The sequence below is a fragment of the Frieseomelitta varia genome, unplaced genomic scaffold (genome assembly GCF_011392965.1).
Source record: "Frieseomelitta varia isolate USP_RPSP 00005682 unplaced genomic scaffold, Fvar_1.2 scaffold_35, whole genome shotgun sequence".
In the NCBI taxonomy this organism is placed as follows: Eukaryota; Metazoa; Arthropoda; class Insecta; order Hymenoptera; family Apidae; genus Frieseomelitta; species Frieseomelitta varia.
The window spans coordinates 187,047-206,350 of NW_025110090.1; the positions used below are offsets into that span (position 1 = coordinate 187,047).

Below are 19,304 nucleotides of genomic sequence, written 5' to 3' on the forward strand. Positions count from 1 at the left end.
TCATTCTAATAAACATGAACAATGATAAATATAATGTGTCCAAGAACGTAGGAAGTATTATTATTATTACTTTTTTTTCTTTTTCATTTTTTGCGTCTAATCAGGCTGCTCGGTACAAAATAGCGCGTTTATATTATGGCATTCTCGGCAAATAGCTTTCGTACACGTACTCTGTCTCTCTTTTGATTTCAAAAGACACTGATCACTCACTCCGTTATCCTCCTTCTTTTTCTTTTTTTCTCTATTTCTTTTCAATTTGTACGTTCTTTTTGCACAGTCATCACGCATCGCGAACATTTGTCCTCGTCGTCGATGCGTTTCAAGCATTCGGTCTTTTCGACCGCCGGATTCTCCGAGGAAAGGGGAGATCTTCCCTTTCGAAAATTCTCCCCCCCCTCGCCACTCCCCTACGCGTTGTTCCGTCATTATCACGAAGAAAAACGAAAAGCATCGACCACGAGAGAGATTCGTCAGCGAACACAACATCTACACATCTCTTTTTTATTATCACTACGAGTCACCTCTCGAATTCCACGACGATCAAGCGCTGTTCCACATTTTTCTTTTTTCTTGTCCTCTCTCTGTCCTGTTCCTTCTTTTTCTCCTTTTCAACAATTTTCTTTTTTTTGTTTTTTTTTTTTTTTTTTTTGTTCCATTTCTCCCTTCTCTTTCGATTTTTTTCTGCTGTCCATAGGACGAGTGAAAAAAAAGAAAAAAAATGGGGCGGACAGTGTGTAACGCGGGGAAAATTGATAGTAACGTCTCGGAAACAGTAATTCGTTCGCGTCGCTCGACAAGCGGCATTGTTTCGAAATCGACAGCCATGCGAGCGCCGCGCAGAAGGGAGAGAAAGGATCCATCCGAATAGCTGGACCGGAATGCATAGTCCAACTGCCTTTCGTTTTTCGAGAATCGGTTCCCGTCGCTTGAACCGTGAAAAAATTCGGATACCCCACGGGATTCCGCTTCTCCGTCTCTGTCGAAACGTCAGTGCTCGCAAGTATTCTCGTCGTTCACGTGCACGCTTCTCGTTCGCTGTGTGCAAAATTTACGAAACTTTGGAAACAATTGGGAGGATCGTTAGAACCTCTGGAAATTATTATTTTCAACCGCCGACTAAATCGAATTTTGTAAATATAAAAATTATCTCGAAAACTTTAGGAATTATTATTTCCACGTATAATCGATATTGCGGTGAAAATCTCACCCATCGAAAATTATTCTAAGGGTAAAAATAAGCGAACGATCAAATTCGACTCGGTTTTTCGCTCGGTTTCGCTCGAAAGTCTCAAGATACTTTCTAGCGAGCTGATTAATCGATTAATTGCAAGGGAGAAAAAAAAACAGAGAAATTGATAATACGATATACATGATAAAATAGTATACTTTTCGACAATTCCTTGCCAAATTTAAACTCAAATCTACGAAGTGACAATGTACAGTGGACACAGAAAGTATCCAGTGCATCCATCTAGATTCATTTTCCAGCGTGACAACTTGTAAAATTTCCGAAGTACCGAGTTCGTTTCTTCCAAAGATGGTTTTTTACATCGTTTTGAAGAGGGCAAGCAGCGATACTCGTTCTCTCGGAAATTTTTGCACGCTGAAAGATTCATTTCACAACTAAATCCATCGTAATCTTAAAGATCAAAGATCTTTATAGAAGATCCCTTATAATTTATTGTAAATTTCTTCTCACGATGTTGCAAGCATCGACAATTTTTCATCAAGTGTACGGATACTTTCTGCACTTGGTCCACTGTGTACCAACATTCGACAAAGTATCGTTGTCTATATTATATCGTTCTATCATTGACTTTCGAGCGGGGGATGTACGTTGGAAACTAAAGATCACAAAGTCACAAATCTTTCGCGAACGAGGGCGTACACGCACGCGAACGAGACTGATGTCGAACAGCGCGAACAATTACCGAATTAGCGGTTATACGAATATAGACATACACAGAAAGACGCGCGAGAATTAAAAAATGTCTGGCTCTCTACTAGAGAAGCCGAACGATTGGTAACTAGAGTAAAAGGTAACAGCACAGTATACAAAGTAGCGAGGACAATCGTTTACAATCGATTCGTGAGGTAATAGGGAAATACGCCTGCCACGCGTGTCTGTTCGATGTTCAATCACTTTTAACATAACTTAGTATATAGGTATACATATATATATATCTAAATAACGTTTATTAAAACAAAGGTACACAGTGACAAAAGGTTCAAAGTGGCGCTAAGATTTCGAATCTCCAGCGTTCGCCGAGTCGGATTGGAAAAACGTATACGTACATGTGTGCAACGCAGTCTACGCAACATTAAATCTAAATTGAAAGAACTCGTTAAAGAAGCTCGTTACGAAATCATTGATTTAACAAATCGTTACATCGCGTGGCGAAACGAAAGTTCAATCCGCTGGTCGCAGTATCTACAAATTCGTACGTTAATAGACATCTTGTGCATAATTGTATTACTCGATGTCGTCGGCAGCCACGTCGTTTTCACGATCGAATCGCCAACACAACTTTTTTTTCCACCTATCATACCGTGGCTTGTCCATTGATTCTCTTTTCCCTTTCTTTCTTTAAGTCTCGACGTGGCAGTCGACGCGTGGCGATTGATGCAACATACTCTGTGCAAAGTAAAGATCGAGTCTCTCGACAAAGGCTAACCTAAGGCGATAAGAGAAGAAGTCGCGAGCGACTAGGAGAGAAAACATCGACGCGAAAAAGAGTTAAGACGAGTACAATAGAGGTCGAACGATCGACGATCGTTCGTTCGACAACCATTCGTTTTCCACTTCTGGCTTTTCTCGCCGCTGTTTTTTTTTTTTTTCTTTTTTTTTTCTTTAATTCTACCGTTACACACGTCTGGATACAACTACCTTTATCTTTATTTTACACACTCCCGCTATATGTACACGTATGCTCGGAAACGCTCGCTCGTTTCAAATTTCGAAATCGCCGCGAAAGCGAAACGCAAAGTGTCATACCCGAACTAGATTCGGAACTGTTTGGAAGGTGAAGTTCCTTCGGAAGTGGAAGTTCTACGAATACGAGTCCATCGAAAGCTGCTAGAACAACGAGCACGCGGGTAGGTGCATTGCGAAAACTGGGCGAGCAGAATTGACCTCGATAATCGTGTTGTTGTAAGTGTCGCATCTTGCTTTCTTACTTATCAATATATAATTTGCTTCACAACGAATCTACGAGTCTCGTGATTCGAACAGTTGCAAATTAACACTAGAACTACCTGCGACTGAACTTTTTATTAAGGACGTTAAAGTGAAAGGAAAGTACGATGATGTACAGAAACTTTTATTTGTACATTTTACGAAAACTCGTTGAAATCTCAAAGGATACACTGTGTTGCAACAGGTAGAATTACAAATTGGTCGTTTCAATCAGTCTTTGGTTAATTCTAGTGCCAACAAGTTTCTGTTCGTATCATAAAACAACAAACGCAATTTCAAATGTGCAATTTGTGCTTAACCCTTTTAACGCCGACCTCAAAGAAAGTAATCGTGAACGAAATACCACATAAAAATCAAACTGAAACCTAATTTGATAAATATTGGAGGAAAATTATAAAAGTCTTCAGTTTCAAGTGAAAATTACTAGACTGAAATTGAGAGAAAGGCTCGTTAAGAAATGAAGAGCCACTATATTTCAAGAGATAAGCGGATAATTGTTCCGTGATGCGTAGCATATAATGCGGCGTTCACACTGTTATCGGTGAGCAGCTCGCGAAATGCGTTTGCCAGCTGTGTGGACAGTTCAACGAACAGTGAACAGCGTGCTTAACAAACAGGGAACAGCGTTCGATACATTAAACGATCTGTTTCGCGATTTCGAAGCGTACGTGGACGCATATTCAGAGCCGCAAACTGCAAACGAACGAACCTAGAATTGCTAGCGAGCTGTTGGCGAATTTTATTGTGGATGCAATGTTATTCCTCCTCGCGAGCAACTCGCGTGGAATTCTGTCCAATCTGGACCTCGGTCGAAGAGTCTGTTCGCGAGTTCAAAGCATATGTGAATGCATTAAGAGTTGCAGCAGCTCCAAACAAATACATTTAACCCCTTGCGTTGGCAACGTACGTGCGTTCACGGACCATAACGAGTGACCAAACCGTATATACGATAATTCGTCGCTTTCTACTTCTTTTGAACTCATGTCGGTATGACATCACTGAACAGAAATTATTAAGAAGTAATAAATTTATTATTCGTTTCGCCTGGGTTATACTTAAATGTACTTAAAACTGAGAAAATAATGCAGAAAGGAAAAAAAAAGAAAAAATTCTCGACGTGCGTGGCACGTCATTCCAGCGCACGAGGTTAAAATTGCTAGGCGAGCTGCTCGCTAAATTATAATCCTCAACACGACAAAGTACACTGACACATCCACAAAAGTGTATGTCGTCGTCCGGCACTAAAAGGGTTAAATTCGTTTAATCTCGAAAATGGAGGAACTTGAATGACTATCGGCGTGTCATTGCGAATGCACCAACGTTTTTGCCAATGGCGATCGATGACACCATTGATTCCACCGATGTGTTTCGTCAACATAGAATCACCGTTGATTCTACGAATTACGCTCGACGCACCATTGATTCTACTGATAATAATAGATGCGACGTTGGTTCTACCAACGATGATTAATGCGTCGCACAGATCCCACCAGATAAGTCCACTGGCGAGAGGGGCAACGTCGATTTCGTCAATGATGATCGATGCAACGTTTGCGTTTGTCCTATCGACAACGATGGAATATCGGTGACTATCGATACGTCAATGACTGTTAATTCTACCAACGAACCAGAATCTACAAACGACGACGGTTAATTTTATACATAATTATCGATCAGCACGCCGAATCTGTCGATAATCATCGATGCACCATTGATTCCGCCGACAGTGACGAACGTAACGTAGTATGTAATTCCATCAATGACGAGGATCGATATTATCGATATGATTCATAATGACACTTACAAAAATAAAACTTGGTACGTAATTTTAAATTACTTGGCAAATCGGAAATCGTAAAAGGTCAAGCTACCGAACAACATCGCTATGGGAATGAAGACGGTTATACGCATTGATAAAAGCATTTAACGGAGAAGTTTCGATGCGTCGGAGACTCGGGAGAGTCACTCCTAAAATATCAAATATCGAGAATATTGTGAAAAAGCGTCTCGGAATCAACGATTCGACTCATCTTTGCGATCAGCCGCGCAACAATCTTCGCAATCTTTAAAATACGAACACGAATCTTACGACTAATACGCTCTGTTAATCGTGTGAAGAAAATATCGTTAACTTACAGTGTGCAGAGAGAGAGAGAGAGAGAGAGAGAGAGAGAGAGAGATTTGAAGAATTTTACTTGATTTCTCAATAGTGACAACTATACAAGGATCTTAGGAAAGATAAAAACCACCGGAATCAGTTCACGAGTTGATCCAGCTGTTAGTTCAAAGATTGAAGATGAAAGACACGAAAGCGTTAGCAATTCTACAGGGTGGGCCAAAAGTTTCTTCCCGTCTATTTTTTTTTTTTCTTTTTCTTTCAATAAAACCATACCAAAATATGAGGGAACACTGATTTAATTTTAAATTAAATTCAAGATCGAGCATGATTTTTTTCATTATGTTTCAAGAATTATTTCTTTCAAATGTTAAAAAAAAACATAATAAAATAGTTGCGGATTTATTAGGAAGTGATTTTCGGCCCATTCTGTATTATTATACTTGACGTTACTTATCCTTACGTTAGAAACGAAACTTCATTGAATAGAAAGGAAGACAATAAATGTAGGAAAAGTGTGCTCATGCTTATACATATACACATGTAATTGTTATCGCTATCAACAACTACAGTTATCACCGAAACTCCCGATACAATCAAGAAGACCGAATGAAAACCGAGTTCTCTCGTTTCTCGTCTCAACGGATGCTAAAAATTCGCTTCGAAAATAGACGCGCCGGAACGATTGAAATTTCAATTGGAGAATTCCAATCGGTTTTATACTCCGCAACCACTGGGTGGGCCAAAAGTTTATTCCCACATATATGTATATATATATATATATTTTTTTTTTCAACAAGACACAAGAAAAGACTAAATTCAAGCATGATTTTTCCATTGTGTTTTAAAAATTATTTCTCTCTCTAAATATATATATTTTTTATACAATAAACAAAGTTACGGATTTATTTCAATAGGAAGCGACTTTTGGCCCACCCTATGTATGTACAACATTCTACAGCTATAATTATCGTTAGCACAAGCCACGTAAGTTACGACAAAAATCAAAGCTCGCCCGACTTCTATCGGTTAGAATAGCAATATTATCATGCGATATACGGAATATAGAGACTAGCGGCTAAATAATGCGACGGATATTATAATTGCCAAGCGTTAGGACGTTCGCGTAATTAACAGGACGAGGAGGAGGACGCTAACGAGACTCGCGCGTTTTCTTTCCCTTTTTTTCTTTTTTTTTTCTTCTCGCGCGCGTGAAACCTCCGAACGGAAGCGCGGATCGCGCGGATTGCGATTCACCTCGCAAATTGATGCGATTTGAGATAAGCGCCGCGTTAATGACACGCCGCGTTCCCGCGCCGCTTAATCAGCGCGATCCTGCCAAGGCGCACACACGCGACTTCTCTCTCACGACTTTCGAAACTCTCTATTAAAGTGATAAAAACGCCTTCCCTCCCTCTCGCGAGAGGATCAATTCGAGAGACGCGGGGAAGTGAAGCGAGGGATAAGTAGGATAATGCCATCTGACTGCGGGACTGGCTGATAATTTTTTTCAACGCGGTATCCGAATTTTTTTTCTAACCCTGCGTATATATATATACATGTACATTGTATGCACGTGTAGATATTAAAAAATATCTCAAGGGAACGCGAACAAATTTTTCCACCATCCACATGTTTCACGAGTCGAACGTTAAAAGTTTTACAAATCATTATACTTAAAAAAAAGTGTAACTTTGAACGTTTTACAAATTTTATAAATCACTGTTATAAAAATATAATTTACCGTGCAAGTGTAATAAATTTCGTTTGCTAAAAGTAAAATATACGAAGGGGTTGAATGTTGTTTGAGTAGTTGATCCAAACTATTTTTGTAGAGTAAGTTAACTCTTTGCACTCGACTGTCACTTCTGAAGGGACATCGTACCTAATTTTACCCAATAGCTCAGATTTTCTTTTTTTTATAATTTGCTGGTCATTATAATGAAGATTTAACGTTGTATGATGCGATGTAATGATATATCTGAACAGACGTTTGGAGTGAAATCTGTAACAACGACGTGAAAAGAAGAAAAGAATTTCAGAAGAAGAAATTTCTAAAGAGACATAATTAGACTTCTTATTGCTTTTTACGAAAGTTTAAAAGATAGTGGAGGATTTTTCCAAAGACTAAAACTATGTAGCTTGTACATTATTCTACCAAACTCGCGATACACGTTGATGATTGCTTCAAATTTAAACTATATCACAAAGAGTTAGAAAAATATAATCAAGAAAATAAATCGTGTTAAATATCATTTGAATGATTATTTCCAATGCTATATCATTTCGTCTTTGAGGTGGTGGTTCGTAAATAAATTGCTGGTAGATACGAAAAAAGTTTTCGAGGGCAAAGGATTCAAGTAAGACATTACTTGACAATTGATCTAGTTTATCACAGGGAATGGATCAATTTATCTTTCATTTATGATGTTATTGCTCTGCGAGAGAGACTTTTTTATTAAAAGACACGTAAATCCTTTAATCGCTCTAACGAATACCGCGTGTACACTAAATTGTTCCACCCTTTCTCGTCCATTCTGCACGTATCGCTACATTAAGAAGAAACGATTTTGACTATATCAACATCTCCTTGAAAGAAGATCGTTCATACATTCGAAGTTGGATCGAAGCTGCCTAGTTTCAATGCACCGTCGTACTGAAGTTTTCAGACACAAGCGAAATATATACGAAATTCTTAATAATTGAAAAGCTCTCCAGGCTCGGAATAATATCGCCGCGAGTGGTCTGACGAACGACGAAATTGTCGATATCTAGTGTATGTATGTACAGAACACCAACTCTGGTTTATTGAACTCTGTTGCCCGTGCCTTGAAACACGCTCAGAAATTTACCGACTAACTGACTAGGTGATCGATATGTACACTCTGTGCTCTCGATATCCGTGTATTGCGTTTTATTGCTAGCTTACAAAATTAAACGAAACGCCGAAACGTTCCTGCAATTCAAATCATTCCGTGACAACCTAAAGAAACTTCGAACGGTGTAAAGTAAAGTTTACACCGTATAAATCGCGAGGTGAAACTGAACACTCTGAAGGAAGGATTTCTCAAGGCGTGAATGACTTCCTGAACCCAGGAAGTGAGTAACGACGGAGACAACAAAAAAAAAAAAAGAAAAAAATCCACAGGAATAATCAGTATGTCAGTTTAATCACACTTAGTCGTCTAATGTACAATTAGGAAAATTGCTTCGACCGTCTCTTTGGTATCGTTGAACTTCATTGAACTGATTCACGGTGATCGCCACGTTAGCCACGCTCTCTAGTTTCACCATACACCTATGTACACGTTACGCCATGATATCTATTTTGAATTCCATCTAAACGAACGAGGTGGTGCATACATACACCTCGTCGTCCGCGAGAAACAGGCATGGCCGAGCTAAAAGTCTCACTCTCTCGACAGCAGCATCTCCCCTTTCCCCCTTTTTTTTTCATTTCCCCGAAATGCCTTATTATTATTATTACAATTAAACACGACAGCAGCTACGTGTCGTCTCCTCGCGTCCATTTCATCATTCACTCTTCTCTCTCCGGGTTGCTCTCTCCTCGGTTTTAATCGTCTCTTGGTCCGTGAATGAGTTTCTTCGCGCGATTGGCACGAGTTCTCCTTGAAGAAGACTCCGGTTGCCGATACCACCAACCACTCGTTCTATGTATAGTCGTACAGCGTGTATACAGCTAACGTTTATTTAATTATTACTGCTTCTTTTCATTTTTATATATAAATAGTTGAAAGTTTACGCTATGATAGATGCCTCTTTCGCAGGAGATTATCCGTCCGCGTTCTCACCGCGCGCAAGAAGGAAGTGTATCGTCTCGTGCGACTATTTACCGCGTCCGTGTTCATACACGGAACGGTGTACCAGAGAGAGATGTTCCCCTTTGAACGTTTCCACGCGTGGAACGGGGGTGGTAAATTTACAGTATATAGCAAACGAGAAAAGAAATAGCTACCAAGTGTTCGATGTATGTTATGTACACCTTATAGCACGCGTTTGTGCGTGCGCGCGTGTGTGTTTTTTTCGCCGATCTGACCGCTAAATCACATCTGATCCGGTTCGATCGACGCCGGGCTTATTGAATACAAATTGGGGGGGGGGCTTCATCGTTGGCACTTGAGAGATTACATTGTTTTGCAAAACTGCAAAAACTGTATTGTTCGCTGATGGACGAAATGATTGTTGTTGATGTTGTCAAGCTTCAAGTCGCGAGTCGCGTTGAGAAATTTCAAACGATTTGTGACGCGATTCGTGATAAGGTAAAACAATCGAAAAATGGACTGGTCTTTTGTTGTATGTTCTTTTTTTCTCTCTCTCTTTTTTTTTTAAGAATCGTTAAATCTTGTTATTTCTAAGATTTGGTAAATGCATGCGGTTTATTTTTTTTTCTTTTCTTTTTTTTTTTAGCGTATATTACGAGGAACGACTATGTCGACTACAAAAAATGAAAAACGTCTCCTACGACAATCTGTGTAAAAAAATTCTGTGTAAGATGTTCCAAACGCTGTAAAAAGACGACTATTAAAAATAATCATCCGTGTTATTATCGTCAGTTACTACGCATTGTTTCTAAAAAAAAAAAAAAAATCGAAAGCAAGGAAAACCTTACGAAAGTACAAATCTACGAAAGGGCATACATATTTTTTGGTACGCTTTCTCGCCAAGGATATTTCGTCAAAATGTTCGAAACACGTATGTACGTCTCTCGCCGATAAACTTCAAAAGTTTTGGTCGAAATACACTCTACAGTTCGATATAATAAGACTACCAACTATACAGCGTTTAAATTTTCCCGCGCTAATATTGCACTCTAAAAACGTAGTACTACGTTTTCATCGGCTATTCGCTACAAAATGTTTCCTCAATATCAAATAATAGTGCCATGTCGAAATATACGCGCGATTTTCCTGCTCTTCAAAGCATCGTTTGTCCATTTTCTTTCTTTCTTCTTTTTTTTTTTTTTTTCTTTTTCCCCCAGTCACACAACTATATTTGGCCAATCTTAATATCCGACTTGCTTCTCGTTTCATCGTTGATCGAACAACACGCTCTTTTTCAGAGCCACCAGAGCCAACACACGAATAAACCCCTCTTGCGATCGACACTCTGTCGATCGTCTGTCGCGAGTCTCTCGAAACTTCGTCGACACGCATGCAGGATCGAGGAAGCATGCTTCTCTATACTTCGATTCCCTACGAATCTACGACAGCTGCGCTATAACAGTTCACGAACGTCGAAAGTCGATATACGGCTGCGTCACAAACCTCGTTCGACGAGCTGAAAAATCCTGCATTTATATATTTATATATTATATATACGAACAGGGGCTCTATCTATTATACTATTTTTTAAACGTGATAAATACAAAGTGTGCGTATAGCCACGTGTCAATGATGGTGTGTCATTTGGCAGTTTCTCCTGTTTCACTTGTCTCTCACCACGTTTGGTGCAATATCCTCTCCCTTGTATCACCATAAAGAGTGGAGACTTCACTCCATTTTCGCCTTTCAGCTTAATATCGAGATCAATATCGCGTTAATTTATCGAGGTTGATGTCGCGCGTGCTTTCTACACGAACGTGCAAAAATCTTTGGTTTCTCGCTGCGAATCGATCTACGCGAATGTTGTCCGGATGCGGTGGCCGGGCCAACATTCCCCAAGGAGAACCAAGATTTCTCGGTTCCTCGATTGTTTATCTATCACTACGAATCGGCAGCTACGTACGAAGTATGTTAGGCCTGCCCCTTCTCGGAATCGGAGCTCCGTACGTGAGGTGCTACGGCGTTGTTCAATCGATGATACAGTACGTACGCTCGACTGTGACGCATCGTCGTTGACGTCAGTTCGAGTCGTTTTTAGCCGAATTGGTCAGCCTACAACCCATAAGCTTGTTTCAGCTCCGTTCTTCTTCGAAAGTCGTGTCAACTTGCAGAAGTCGACTTACACTTAGAACGGAGTTTCAGGGAACTCCGCGGAGTATTGAAATATACAATAGATAGATATATAATATATATATATATATTTGGTACTGTTTCGCGGTATAACGTTTCCTTTTTTTTTTTTTTTTTTTTTTCTTCAGATCACGAGGTTCGTCGAATGACAGACACACGCTAACCTGCTTCTTTCGTTCCTCTTTCCCTTTTCTCCCATTTTTCTCTGACGATGAATACGTGTGATCTGTGTATGTGTGTAATATATATATGCGTGTGTTACACTGCAAACGCGGAAACACGTGAAAACGAAACAAGGGGCTGTCAGTCTTGGGTGAGCGAGGACACGGAGTAAACGAGGATAATGACGATTTTATGGAAGAAACGAATCCACCGTGAACGCCAATCCACGGCTGTCCACGGTGTTCAAAGTGAAAAAAAAAAAAAAAAAAAAAACGATTCAGCCTCTGAGTCTCATCAGTCGATTTTTTTCTTTCTTTTTTTTTTTTAAATTTGATTGCACGCGATCAAAAAATTGAGCATTCGCGAATTTCGTCGACTCACCTGCAACGTCCTTTCGTCCTAGGAATGTGTGTGTCTATGTGTGTGTAAATGTATCGTTTCTAAATGCAATATAATGCTTCGTGTGCAATGAAATCTTTAAAAAATCGCATTCTTTTGCTAATAATTTTTTTTTTGTCTTCTTCTTTTCAGTTTTTTTTTTTTTTTTCTAGTTCGTTTAAAATTACTTTAGGCGAGACGTCGATGTAACTGTTCGAATTAGTCACGCTCTCTTCCTCCTATTGGCAAAATGTAATCCAGAAAAACGTCCGCTTCGCGACGAAGAGCTTCGGTTCAGTCGAATAATACCGTCCAACATGAGACGAAAGTATCTAGTTCGATTCGTTGCTTCTTTCGTCTTTGTTTCTTGAACTGCGCGAACGTGCGATAAAATACACATGCTCGCGAAAAACGTGAGCACGCTGTTGTCCTTGCCTTGCCTGGACGAGCTCTCGTCGGTTCGCTAATGCCCTCGATGTGGAAAATCACAGCGTCACCGTCTGCCGTGGCCGGTCAAGAATTTCGGCGATGATCTCTTACTTACCTGAGCCACGGTCAAATCTTTCGTTTCGGGACGAAACGACCGGAACACCAGTCTGTCTAGGATGCTATCAGAAAAATTCGGAGAGATAAAAAGACACCGCGAACGTCTAGCTTCTCCCGCGGCAACAATATCTACGAAAGTCAATCTTGAAAATCGAACGATTCAAGCCTAGCTCGAACACCAAACTCCCAAAATCATGGATCTTACAATTACTCCAAATAACTTTACAAAATCTCTCGCGATCTTTCGACTACCCGAAAGATACGACGACGGGTCTCGCAATTAAAAGAGAAACCTACGATGCTTCTTCTCTGCTCCCTCTTCGAGCAGTGTTCGCTTTCACGGAATCTTTCGAATCCGTCGTACTGCAGAACCGTCGTACACGTGAAAGGACGAGACATCGTTCTCAAGCCGATCTCTCAAGACGAGCATCCAAACGACGACGACGACGACTAACACCGTCAACGTTAGTCCCTCTACAATTCCTCGGACAAAGCAATGGGCGCCCTGGAGCCTGGCTTCATGTCTTTCACGCCGATCCCGATGTCGTCGACCGGCGCTGGCGCCAATTTCAACTGGTTCCCGTTCACTTTGATGTCGTTCACCGAGTGAGACCTACCGTGCGTGACCAGCGGCTTCGTCGTGCATTGATTCGTGCTCGCGTTCGAGTTGGAGCTGCTGACCGAGTTGGCGCTGGGGCTGGTGGCTGGGTTCGAGCTCGAGCCCGAGCTCGTACAGTTCACCGTGCCGCCAGAAAGAGAACTCGAGTTGGAGTTTGCGTCATGCGTCGGGTTCGCCGCCGCGACCGGATGCGGAATGGACGACTTGGAGCGGGGCTTCGGCTTCGGGTTCATCGAGTTCGCGATGGGAACGATGACCGCCGGCTGGTCCAGCGACTCGCGACCCACGTCCAACAGCACGGAGTCTGGCGACACTGCTGGCATCGCCTTGGACGATTTCGCGAACGTGGTCAGCTGATTGGCCGACTGAGACCGCACCGTGTGACCGCCGAGCTTGTCGCGCAGTGCCATTTGGTAGGCCACCTCGAACGCCTGGCCCAGGGTCAGGATCGCCTCCGTCGCTTGGTCCTGAAACACGCGTTCCTCGCTTCGTTGATTCCTTGGAGGAAGAGACTCGGGGATGGTGGAGAGACATTTGAGATGTTTGATGGAGGTGACGTTATATTGATAATTATCCCTTTTGCTCCGAGCGATTGAAAGGCGATTGTGAGTGTTTCTGTCTCTAAACTTTGTAACTTTGAAAATTATTTTATTATACTAATGAAAGTCTGTAATTTGGTCACAGAATTATTATAGTAATAATTGAATTTTATTATAGAGTAATGCGTAAAGTATTTACTTTTTACTTTTAATTATTTTTCGACTTTTAATTTTCTTTCAACTATTATATACTTGTTAAATTTACTTGTTAATTAACTTGTTACTTTTAATTTACGTTTAAATTATTATAATTTACTTTTCACTTTTAATTTACTTCTAATCATTATAAGTTACTTTCTATTTTTAATTTACTTTTAATTATTATACAGTACATTTTAAAAAAATTATTCGGTCACGTATATACACGTTTCTTCGGAGCAAAAGGGTTATTGACGATGAAATGACGCAATATCCACAAATCGACGCAGTATGATCGACTACCGAAAACACAAGACTAACGTCCCTATTTAGACACATTCTCATTGCATTGGCTGATAAAAGTTCATCGCGCAACAAAAGCGAATCACGCGATCGGAACGAAACGTGATAAAATGAGATGCAAAGACTTTAAGCTCCCCCCACGTCAAACATTCACATTTTGAATAACTAGAATTATGTGTCACAGGGATGGGGGCATGAACTACCAAAAAAAAAAGGTTGGGAACCACTGGTCCGGTATGTATTATAGAAATAAGCATGATGGCAGACTCACCATGGTTGGCACGCAAAAGACGTGGCAGAAATGCGTGCGACTGGCGTGGTCCTTGGTGATGTAGGCGAAATGCGTGAGATCGTCGGCGTCCTGGCAGGCGCAGTGAATGTTGCGAATTTCGTGCTCGCAAATCGGCTCCTATCGATCCCCATCATTCCAAATACAAATGTAGCCAGGCTAATCGTATCGCGGTGCAACGTTAATCCCTTTCGGCGCAACGCAAATTCCACGAATGCAGGCGATTGTCTTCCTTATTTATACCCTCGCTGCACTGTTGCCTCCCAAATTATCGACCGAATTGCAATCTCGCGACGAAAATTCGATTAATTTTGCGAAAGAAGAATTCACTTATCCACTTGCTATTAACCTCTTGCGCTGGAACGACGTGCCACGCACGTCGAGAATTTTTTGCCCCAAAATTGCAACATTTTCTCAGTTTCAAGTATATTTAAATGTAACAAATTAAGTTGATTACTTCCTAATAATTTCTGTCCAGTGATGTCATACCGACGTGAGTTCAAAAGAAGTAGAAAGCGACGAATTATCGTATACGGTTCGGTCACTCGTTATGGTACGCAATCAGTTGCAACGTGGTTAACATCGAGAATTTTTTTGTCCCAAAATTACAACATTTTCTCAGTTTTAAGTATATTTAAATATACATACCCAGACAAAACAAGTAATAAATTTATTACTAATCAATAATTTCTATCCAGTGATGTCATACCGACGAGTTCAAAAGAAGTAGAAAGCGACGAATTATCGTATACGGTTCGGTCACTCGTTATGGTTCGCGAACCAGTTGCCAGCGCAAGGGGTTAAAAGTGTGCACGGAGGGATTAACGTATGTACTATCACTAAAGTGAGCTACGTTCTTCTTCGTATTGAGAGTTAAAGTCTTACGTTGGTCATCGTGTTGAGAAACCGAACGCCGCGGTAAGAGATGGCCAGCGTGATGTCGGGAGTAACTCTGGGCTCGCGACACGTTTTCTTCAGCTTCTGTATCGACTTCTTCGTCGACTCGGTACCGCGTAACTCCTTCACCACGGTGGAGCCCAGATACTGTGCGATTTTAGAACAGAAAGAAGACCTAATGTCTCTGGAATTGAGACTATTCGTAACATTTGTACGGTCGAGTTTAACTCGTTGGGTGTTCGGAAATGATGATTTAACCAACGATTCAGTTCGGTGCGGATTTGGCTTATTTATCGAGCTACTAGGCTCAACATAATTACCTGTAAACTAACATTCGTGTAATGAACTAATTTTTTATAAATATTGCTTTAAACTGTGATTCTTGATGCACATACCCTACATTGTTTTTGAGGAGTTTTGCTTTTCCCACTAGTCACGATTCTAAGTTTAATCTTAAGATTGCGCGTGCTCCAGGGCTGGAGCCTAATCTAAGAACACTTCAAACCGATAAGCATTTACTCGTTATGCCTTTGTACATATGTAAATACTGCATATATTGGCACAAAATAAACGTTTTTTAATAAAAAAAAAATTCTTATAAGTTTAGGATTCTTTTTGCCTGATAACCGTTGATCATCAAAAATCGAACAGCGGTCGATAATCGTTAACATAAAAAAAGCCGATTCTTTCGGTAGATAAAGTGTTAATAACAGTGAACTGTATACACTTATTGTTAGTATTGTCTACTTTACTCAACCACGACGAGATTTTACTTCGCGGTTCACTTTGACGAAAACTCTCGAGATTCTAATCTCGATGATTAATTGCAAACTGAGACTCGAGATTCTGAGATTCACTTCGATGACGAATTGCAAAATTGCAAAATTGTTAGAAAAATCGTACAAGTATCTTAGGCGATGTCGAATCGCTGATGTTCCGTAATATTCGCGAGCTTATGCATGGAAGGAAATACACGATTTAAATTAACGTTGGGCAGCGCGATGTCTTCCCCGGAGGAAGAAAGCGTTAAATGCTCGTTCATTGTGTTGGAGGTTACGCAAAATATGAGATAAACGCTCTGAATGAAATGTGTTATTAGTTACACCTACGCGGTAATTATGGTAATAGCCTTCACCTTGAGGCGTTGTCACGAGTATCTGGGTGACATCATACGACGCACTCGTTATTCAAGAACCGTGCAACACGGGAGGACAAAATTATGTACATGGGGTACAATTACTGAAGTAACACGACGTGCTCTCGTTTTCATGGCCACTATGATATTTTCCTAACGTGATGGAACGCACGAAGAAATTTTTGTGAGAAGTGATTCCAGGATTTCTCTGTCCTCTTTGAACTTGAATCTTTAACGATAATAATATAATATAATAATTCGTAAAAAAAAAAAAGAAGAATCATTGACGGTTCACTTGGTCTCATTTCAAAGCGCGAAGTTTCTACACTCTCGTGGGAGTTTTCTTGAAAATTGTAAAAATGCAAACATTGCAAAATTTTTTCATGACCAAATCCATTGGAATTTTCTTTTTACAGTCATTTTATTGAACTTGAAACATTGGAGACACGTGACAAAATATTCTAATATTCAACGTTCAATAAAATGGTAGAAAAAATCATATTTCAAGGAGTTTATTGTAAAGAGGAAACTTCAATCTTCAAAATGATGGTAGATCCAATCACGAGGAAAACTTTTTAATGTTTTCGAGAAAAAAGTATCCTCACTTTCCCACCTGCCATGTGACGCAAAATCATCTTTTGACGAAAAAATGAAAGACTTATCCCTCCACTTGCTTAGTAGGGAAATCAACAGACTGAAAGAGTGGGCGAGGAAATTTCAACGCAGTGGAGGGGATAGCGCTAGCGATCAGGAAAGTGGGGGTAAGGGCTTGCGGGCCGCCAGTTAGCCTACCTCTGCTTTAAAATATTTTAAGTCTAGTTTGAATTATCGACATGAATTTTTCACCGTTATTAACATAATTATGCTTCTCGCAAAAATATAAAATAATACACTAACATTTACGAAAAATATATGATATGACAAACATTTCCAAACGTTTTTAACTCACTGTAAGAAACAATTCCAGTAAAAAAAAAAAAAAGAGGACACGGCGTAAGGAGTAAAACACTCATTGTCAATAGAACGGCAAAAGCAAGAAGAAGAAGAAGAAGCAAAGAAAAAAAAGAAGAAAATGGAATGTAAGACGGAAGCAATTCGACTTACGTTGGCGACGTACGTGACGCAACCGGTGACTAGAGCTTTTGGCTGGTGCCTCCACTGCGTCTTAAGGGTGGACGGTACACCGAGAAGCAGCTCCGACGGTGCCCTGATCTCGAGCTGTTCCGGTGCCGAGATCGCCCCATTATGCGAACTAGGTCGCTGGGGTGGCTGCGGAGCCGGCCTGTTTTTGCGGTGCCTTAATGTGCTCGTGCCGGTCGAATTCGTTCCGGTTATCGACGTGCCGCCATTACCCTCCGCCGTTGTTTCCGGCAGCTTCTCCCTTATCTCGTCCTTCAGCTGCTGTATGTTCGTCTTCTGCGGAAACCAGACACCATCAAGTTTTTCAACAACCTTGAGTCTGTTTTCGCCTTGACTCTTTCCGCCTTCTTTTCTCGCGTTCCTTTCAGTTTTTGATTTTCTAGTGATTGATTTTAAAGTGACTTGCGAACATTTTATTCACGGGGCAAATTGGCTCTCACCCTTCCTTCGATTTACCAAAAAATATGAATATATTAGGTGTATCTATATAAGTAATGTTATTTTCTTCAAATTTAATAAACATCACCATCTAGCGACAATAATTTAATTTGTTACAACATAACCTATATTCTGGTTAAATATATTGGCATTTAGCGTGCTTATTGTTGAATTTTGAAAAAATTCGAGAAAACCTTGGCAAAATGGAAGACCCTGTAAGAATGGAAGAGCAAAGTATTTGCTTGAAACACGTAACGCGAAAAATAAAATCAACTCCGCTCGATTCGATTCGCGAACATTTCACAGTTTTCAAATACTTTCGAATACGTTCGATTAAAAACCTTTTGAGGCAGCAAGAAGAGCCTGAATTCGTTAACGGCAATGCGCAACCAATCTCGACACTGGCGTTGCACTACAAAGTTCACCAGCCATGGGAATTTGCAAAAATACGAATGAAATGTATACACGGTCTCGCTGAGATTGTGCTGCAAAACGAATCTAGATCTAATGGAGGAGAGTGGCGTTTAATCAGCAACGTCAATATTAACTCCATAGAACACGAGCACTTTCCATTAATTTTCACCGAACGTAAAACCTTCCAATAGATTTATTTGCGAACGAACGAACGAACGAACGAACGACCGAGGCAAATACCTTTTTACATTGCGATGTCGCGTAGCCGGCCGCGTTACAAGCAAATTTCCGATACGTCAGCGGGCCAAAAATAAAAATGGACACGCCGGGGCGAAAAAAATTTTTTTCGCGCAGCGCGTTACAAAAGCCTCCGCACGAGCAGACAGTCGGGTGCTCGCGTTACAGAACGTGCAATTACACCTGTGAAAGCGTCGCGTTTCGAACTGGTCCCGCTCGTCGCCGAAAAAAAAAAAAAAAGAGGATAGAGAAAAAAACCAGAAAAACAAAAAAACCAGGGGAGAGGGACAGGAGAGAAAAAAAAAAGAGAGGAAACTTTTTGCAATCTCCGTGAATGAATCGTTTCGCGCCGTTCCGGGAATTACGATCCGAAACCAGATTCAAACCACACGAGCGTATCGCTCGCTGTTCGGATTACATCTCGCGAATCGTTTGTTACATCTGCCTCCCCTGTATAATTCGCCTTTACTGCGTCGCCCGAAAAAAGAAGCAGAGGAAAAAAGCCAAAAAGAAAAGAGAAAAAAAGGAAAAACGTAGAAGGGAAGAGAAATAAAGAGAGCTCTTCGCCTACGAGTGCGGTCAAAACGATCCCGAGGATATTGCCGAGTCCGTAGCGTTCGTAGAGTCGTTTTCAATCACCAAGTTGAAGTTTATAAAAAAATCGCGCGACACGTACCGAGCATTTAGAGAATGGATTTCTCTCGTTCGCCTGATTTCACAACGAG

At 40.7% G+C, this 19,304-nt stretch overlaps 1 protein-coding gene across 2 annotated transcripts in view; it reads right to left on the reverse strand.

Annotated features, from left to right (window-relative positions):
* Positions 1-240: 240 nt before the first annotated feature.
* The window catches only part of LOC122530637 (ankyrin repeat and SAM domain-containing protein 1A-like), a 105,116-nt gene continuing 86,052 nt past the window's right edge, over positions 241-19,304 (reverse strand). Inside the window, exons 14-18 of one of the 2 annotated variants that reach the window (XR_006307062.1) lie at positions 17,455-17,766; positions 15,204-15,362; positions 14,301-14,438; positions 12,668-13,456; positions 241-1,087 (exon numbers count right to left, since the gene is read on the reverse strand). Coding sequence is in view for 1 of the 2 variants with exons in the window: in XM_043657759.1 (XP_043513694.1) it covers positions 12,845-13,456; positions 14,301-14,438; positions 15,204-15,362; positions 17,455-17,766 (1,221 nt within the window). In the remaining variant the exon portion in view is untranslated. Of the gene's footprint in view, positions 1,088-8,463; positions 13,457-14,300; positions 14,439-15,203; positions 15,363-17,454; positions 17,767-19,304 lie in introns of those variants that run through there. The other variant, XM_043657759.1, reaches the window with a different exon arrangement.